A 7333-nucleotide genomic window follows, 5' to 3' on the forward strand; every position below is an offset into this window, starting at 1 on the left:
GTTACAAAATGAACAAGAAAGAAGAAGAAAAGTGGTCTAATGTTTTTTTCCATTGCTGTATGTATATAATCAGAGCAGTTTTTATTTCAGAATGTCATTTGAAATAGAAACTGAAAACTTTTAAAGTATGTGTTTACAGTTCAGATGGTGAACAAACGTGTCTGCTCTTGGAACCTTTTCCCCCTCCGTGATATTATTAGAAAGATGGCAGTAGGAAGGGGGTTTCTAACCATTCTTTGAAAACAAAAGCCCTATTTTATGAAGAAAAAAAACATAGAGGTGTTTCCTGGTCTGTCATATTAACACACCTCCCTGTTGTAAACGTGTATAACATCTAAATTTCCAGTCATAAACCGTCTGCACCTCCAAACTGCAACTATTTTTAGCCTTTTTATCCAGTAATAGCCCCACGTGAGCCCCGCTGTCGTTGTCAGTTATATTTAGAACGCACGCTCCCCCGGCTCTTGCGTCAATGGAATCCCGTGTGTGCGTCACACGGAAGAACGTCTGTGTCGAACACCGGCTCTGATTGGCTGGCGATCCGGAACGTTCCGACGCCCTGCGCACCATGTTTGGGCATACCCCGCCCTTTTGTCGACGTCGACGCAAAATAAAACAAGAGTGTATGGAGCCTCCTGTGTTGGTCTGACCCAGTATGTGTGTGTGAGAGTGTGTTTGAATGAGTGTGTGTGCTGACAGCAGCTGGCCGAGGTGACATTTATCAGTTTCATTCGTTTGACATAAATGAAAAGCTTGAAAATCCGGATAATTACATGAACCAGGTGAGTGGAACTGTTTGTTTGCATGTGTTTATTTATTTATTTATTTATTTATTTATTCAGGTGACCACATTTATTCTGATGCTAGATTCATATGCTTGCTTTTATGCTTCAAGTATTTAACTAATAATATAAGCTCATAAGACAAGGCTGAGTGGACTGCTGATACAACAATTAAACATATGCACCTCTATACTCAAATAAGTTTGATGGAAAATAATGTTGAAAGATGTCATATATGCTTGGATAGTTACCCTATGGGTAGCAGTCAGAGCTATACACTCAGTTACAAGTTTGTTAGGCACACCAAGTGAAAACGAATGCAGTCTAATACAATATCCCTGCAACAAATCATTACTTCACTGTTATAATGTTCAGTTTTGATGCTATTTAAGAGTGGTGTCAACAAGACCACCCACTTATATACAGTAAATAGGGTGCACAACATTTTACAAACAACACCACAGCAGCAGAACAAACTACAGCCTCCAAAATGACAATAAAAAAGATTAATTAACGTTACTCAACCAAAACTAAACATTCATTTTAGTAGGCAGCCTGTTAAACTTGGTCAACTGAGTGATATGTTATTATTATGGATTCTTGTTATATGATAAATAGTTGCTAAAATAGGGTAATCTTTGTCATTTGTGACTCCTGCTAATAGTAACACTACTGCTGCTGCAACTGTACCATCCAGTACATTCCTAAAAGTTTTATCTGCTGTCTGGTCTACATCGACTTAATAGTTTACAGCTTGTGCCAGTATGCTATTATTTTAATGACATTACATGCTTTTACATGTATGGTTTACGAGTGGGTCTATGGCTGTCACTATAAGAGAAGTTGTATAGAGTAGGAGGTATTTATAGGGCATCAAACACACGTTGGACACTTGAGCTGTGTGGTCTCACCTTAAGTCAGGCTCAACAAGGATATAAGTTAACAATGAAGTTTAAATGATTTTTAAAGAGTGTTGAGGTGTGCTTCGCATCTGCATTGAAAAACTTACAGAGTGAAGTGGTTCGCACTTGTTGATACACGCCCATTCACCCAAGCACACACACACACACACACACACACACACACACACACACACACACACACACACACACACACACACACACACATAAACAGGCTTTGCCACCTTTCCCATTTGAGCTGGCATCAAGCCCACCCTGAAATACAATCTGCAACACTCCCTGGTATACAGTCCCTGTGAAAGAGGGTTGCCCTCCACTGAAGGAGGTTTTCAAAGCCTTAACAGCCGGTAACACAATATCTGACAATATCTGATTGCTCCGCTGGACCTCCCTCTGCATTTTTTAAAGAAGACTGAACGGCCCTGAAGCTAGAGAAATGGCATGCAGGGGAAATCAGACCGTGTGCATTCAAGGTGTTAATGTAGGCTACTGTTTGGACTAAAAAATGCTGACCAGTATGATTTTTGCAGCAAATAATGTACTGGGATGCCCTCATTTAATTGAATGCATTACCATATGCATGTTTAGACAGAAAACACCTTGTCAGCCCTTGCTATCCCCCTGATATTTAAAAAAAAAGTCACATTCACATTTGCTTTTATTTTGAAAAAGTCACATTTTTAAGTACAACTTTGGAATTTCAGTGTCTTTTATTAAGGCTTTTGCTTCGATTTAATGGCACATATTTAGTATGTTTGGTAGTTTTGTAAGTATCTTACATTGGGGTTGTTTGTTTTCATCCATTGTAATTGTTGCTGTTCTCTGTCCTAGCGATGCCCTGTGTACAAACCCAGTATGCATCCCTGCCCCATGACACCTACTTCAGCTCTGAGTTCTTGAATCCTGACCTCAGTGCCAAACTGGTGATGGACATCAATGGCCAAAAGGACCAGCTGTCTACATCTTCGTTGCCTAGCATCAACACCTTGGTGGGAAATGGCTATGTGGGGGAGTTTGATGCTTATTCCTGCAAGATTACCACCTCTCCTCCCGCCTCTACAGTTTCATTCGGCCACGCCACAGTAGCTGAAAACTCCTGCCCTCAGATGCAGAGCCAAGCCTTCAAGCTGGATGATCTCCAGGTGTATGGCTGTTACCCAGGTTCCTTTGCACTCAGCTGCCTTGATGAAACGCTCTCATCATGTGGCTCTGACTACTACGGCAGCCCAGTTTATGCTGCTGCTTCCCCTCCAACATCGGGCTTTCAGGCCCAGTCCGCACCTGTCTGGGATTCCCCTTTCAGCCCCTACCCCTCAGCCGCCTCGTCCTCTGCGGCTGATAAGGCGGCCATGGCCCAGCAGTTCTCTTTTTTCACCTTCAGCCCCACACCAGAGCAGCACTCGCCCCTGGGGCAGCATCAGGACGCTCAGCCCGGCCACGACGACCCATTCTTCCTGCCCCCTCAGCAGCATGTCTCTCCACTTCACTGTCCCTCCATGTCTCTGGAGCACGGAGCCCTGGAAAGCCCCAATATAGTGGAGGGGGGCATGACGTCCCCTAAAACCCACAACCCAGGGTCCAGTGAGGGCCGCTGTGCAGTTTGTGGTGACAATGCATCATGCCAGCACTATGGAGTTCGCACCTGTGAGGGATGCAAAGGTTTCTTCAAGGTAAATAGCTGAGCAGCATGTGGCAGGTTTATTCTACCGAGTAGAGCCCAACTGATAAACTGACAGGGATGACACATGGCTGATTATAGTCTAGATATATGCATTTGAATGCAGAATCTCCAGGCAACAGGACCTTATGCATATATACCTGTATCGGTGTATATGTCAGCAGAAGTAAAAGCAGTTGTGGCAGATGGGCCCAAGATATTGTTACGGTTGTTGAGAAAAAGTGACACCATCGAAAGTTTTTCAACCGTACAATGTATCATTAAGTACAAATCTTGGTCAAAAGACACGTTTTTGACCACTTTCTTAAAAGTGTTTCTCTATGTTATTATATATTTGTGTAAAAAAAGTTTAAATTTTCCCCCTCAGATATTAATATCGATATCAGCCTTAAAAAGGCAGAACTGGTTGAACCGACTACAAAGATAGTATGCATATTTATTGTTGCATTTATGTACTTTACATTACAGCATTACAAACCTTACTAATGTCATTTTTTGCTCTATTTGACAGCGAACTGTACAGAAAAATGCAAAGTATGTGTGCCTCGCCAATAAAGACTGTCCTGTGGACAAGAGGAGGAGAAACCGCTGCCAGTTCTGTCGCTTCCAAAAATGTCTCGCAGTGGGAATGGTCAAAGAAGGTAATGCAAAGTCAGACCTGCTTACAGTGACTTATGTATGATGATGAGAAACTGGGGTTTGTAATGACAGTCTTCTGAAACCAAAGCTAGGAATGACAGACATATGTAACCAGAGCCTTATAGTGCCAGCTGCCGAAAAAGAGAAACTGAAACTGATACAGCAGTTGTTTCTTGAATTGCGGGGAGCAGCGATGGCCATGTGAGAGTCACAAACATGTGCTTCAAGTGTCCCTCTTTTCTGTCCCTCTCTCCTAGTTGTCCGCACAGATAGCCTCAAAGGTCGCCGGGGTCGTCTGCCCTCCAAACCCAAGACTGTGGCCGAGGCTTCATCCACAACCCCCAGTGTCAACATCATAGCCTGTCTTGTCAGGGCTCATTTAGACTCAAACCCAACCATTGGAAAGCTCGACTACTCCAAGGTTAATCTCAAGATTGCAGCTTGTTCAGATCACGGACAGTTACATCAACTCAGAATGTAGAAACAAAAGTGTAGACAGTCGTATTTGCAGTTATTTTCAGTAGCACTGACTCTTCCCTTTTTCCTTCCTCAGTACCAGGACACAGTCGGCAACCTGAAAGAAAAGGAGGATGCCGGTGATATCCAGCAGTTTTATGACCTGCTGACCGGAGCTCTGGATGTAATAAGGAACTGGGCTGAAACCATCCCAGGATTCACAGATTTCTGCACAGAGGACCAGGAGCTGCTCCTTGAATCAGCCTTTGTTGAGCTCTTCATTCTGCGACTTGCATACAGGTCGGCCTCTTTTACAGTGAAAAAAATTTTTTGTAAACTAATGTGCTCTTTTCAGTATGCTGATTGTACTGTTGGTTTGTAACTGTGCAGGTCAAATCCAGAGAAGAACAAGCTGATCTTCTGCAACGGTCTGGTCCTCCACCGGCTGCAGTGTGTTCGCAGTTTTGGCGACTGGATTGACTCCATTATGGATTTCTCCCAGAACCTTCAACGCATGAACTTAGACGTCTCCTTGTTCGCCTGCCTCGCAGCTTTAGTTATCATCACAGGTAAGAGCTTCTGTTTGCTTTTCATTACAGTGAATCTTACTGCAGTGGCATAGTATTTTTATATTCTGGACTGTGTTTAAACAGAACTAATCTCCCTTCAAGGGACTAATAAAGTGATTCTGATTCTGATTTCTCATAAGAATAATGCATCTATCCAATTTTGCATCTAGATCGTCATGGCCTCAAAGAGCCCAAACGGGTCGAGGACTTTCAGACTCATCTCATCACTTGTTTAAGGGAACATGTGAGTGGGAACGGATCAGATGCAAGCCGGACCCAGCCCAACTATCTTTCCCGCCTTCTGGGTAAACTCCCCGAACTGAGGACTCTGTGCACACAGGGCCTGCAGCGCATCTTCTACCTGAAACTGGAGGACCTGGTCCCCCCTCCTCCAATAGTGGAGAAAATCTTCATGGATACTCTGCCGTTCTGAAAAAACATGAACACAAATGTGTTCTTTGTAAAAAATAATAGACTCACAGCACCTAATGTGAGGTTTCATCCTTGAACTCTACTGGTGAACCTCCTTCTATCACTCTCACTTGTGTGCTGACAGATGTCTGACATTGTTCAAGAGACCATTATTTTTCTAACATTAAGTTTTGAATATGGTACCTGTGTGAGTACCACGTTAAGATTTATTTCAGTTCAATGAAACTCTCACAGACAGCTGAAATGGTATTAACAGTTCAGAATTCAGTTTTATATATGTTTTTGTGTGCATTTGTAAAATGACTTTATTGCTGTGCTGGATGTGTGAATATTGTCTTGCTATGCAGCTAATAAGACATGGATATTTGGGCCGATGCAATGCAGTGTTACATACTCAGCTGAAAACAACAGAAACACACTAATCTCTTACAAAGCATGTTTTAAAAGTTGCTTTATGATCCCATTTAGAAGCTGAGATCGTAGATCATTTTGGTAGAAAAAAGCGGGAGGAATCACTCGTCCTGTTTCTTTAAAGAACTGTGAAGTCCTGCTTTTCAAAAGGGAAATATTTACTATTTTCTTTGTTTCACAAAAGATAGTTTAAGTCCCAATCCTGCTCCTGTGGAAGGTCTTGGACCAAAGTTTACTCTTATTTTGATACTACCACTCATAAACCTTATTGCCTTAAGCTAAACAAAATGTTTTGCCATAAGTCCATGCTGCCATTGTGCAACACCTCGTAAAGGCTGATGCTGGGAGGGCTCCTGTTAAACATGTCCCTGTAACAACATACTTTGTTGGACAAAAATGGACTTGCTGGATAAAAAATATAAAGTGCCTTTATGAAGCCGCAGTCCTCGAACCATAATAAGTGACACTAAGTTAATTTTCATTCCAAATATCACGAAACATACACAGAGCCCTATTTAGTCTAGTGGAATAGTCAATTTCAAAATTAATTTCATATTTTAATATGACTTCCTGTGTGTGCCAGCTTTTGATATGAAGTGCCTGTGGCACTAGTCAGTACACTTGACAAAGAGCAGATAATACTTGAACACACTCTTCACACGACTAAACTGGGAGGACATCAAGTGATGACAGGTGGTTTAGGATCTACGAGAACTAAATCCTGTTCACATGTTCCTGAGCCAATGAAATTCATAGCTGCAGCAGAGCTGTCCCGTTTAAAATTATATTAAGTCGAAGCACATTTCAGGGTCCCCCTGTACCCACATTTACACCCAGCGAACTCTTTATATCATTTGTTTTTACCCAACAGTGCTTGAAAACCCTTGACTGGCTACAAATACATCAACCCTACATGTGTTCATAAAGCTCTCCTACTGTCTTCCACATTCTTCTGAGTTTTTATATGTTGCATTTATTTTGTATTTTCATCTCAAAATGAACTAAAGAAATATCTTAAGGAATCACAGTGAATTGTGATGATCTTCTCAGCTAAGAGCAGCTAAGAGCACTTCAAACAGTGTTCAAACAATATGAAGAACACTTCTTTCCCCTCCTGTATGTGTTTTGTTTGGGACATGTGTGTGTGGACTTTGAAAATACTGCCAGGGCTTTGGTAAAATGGTGCAGAAGTGTTAAAACACAAAGAATATTTGATATTAAATCTTTTTTGAAAATAAAAAAGTCTGCCTTTGTTTACATGAAAATGAAGTGATACATAACATATAAATATATTATATTATAATGTCTATGCTGTCTAGAACGATCTTATTATATAGTATAGTATGGTATCCTCTGGTTTCTATTGGAGAAGATGAGATCCACTAATCAGAGTGTTGGCGGTTTGATCCCTGGTCCTGCAGTCGACATGTCAATGTGTCCTTGGGC

General features: G+C 41.8%; 1 protein-coding gene across 1 annotated transcript; it reads left to right on the forward strand.

Moving 5' to 3' along the window:
• Positions 1 to 658: 658 nt before the first annotated feature.
• On the forward strand, positions 659 to 7109 carry LOC131968485 (probable nuclear hormone receptor HR38). The gene is made up of 7 exons (XM_059329391.1): positions 659 to 782; positions 2534 to 3372; positions 3892 to 4021; positions 4277 to 4440; positions 4573 to 4775; positions 4866 to 5044; positions 5215 to 7109. The coding sequence occupies exons 2-7, from the start codon at positions 2536 to 2538 to the stop codon at positions 5475 to 5477; spliced, it is 1776 nt and encodes a 591-aa protein (XP_059185374.1). The 5' UTR covers positions 659 to 782; positions 2534 to 2535; the 3' UTR covers positions 5478 to 7109.
• Positions 7110 to 7333: the final 224 nt, after the last annotated feature.

This window comes from Centropristis striata, chromosome 3 (genome assembly GCF_030273125.1).
Source record: "Centropristis striata isolate RG_2023a ecotype Rhode Island chromosome 3, C.striata_1.0, whole genome shotgun sequence".
In the NCBI taxonomy this organism is placed as follows: Eukaryota; Metazoa; Chordata; class Actinopteri; order Perciformes; family Serranidae; genus Centropristis; species Centropristis striata.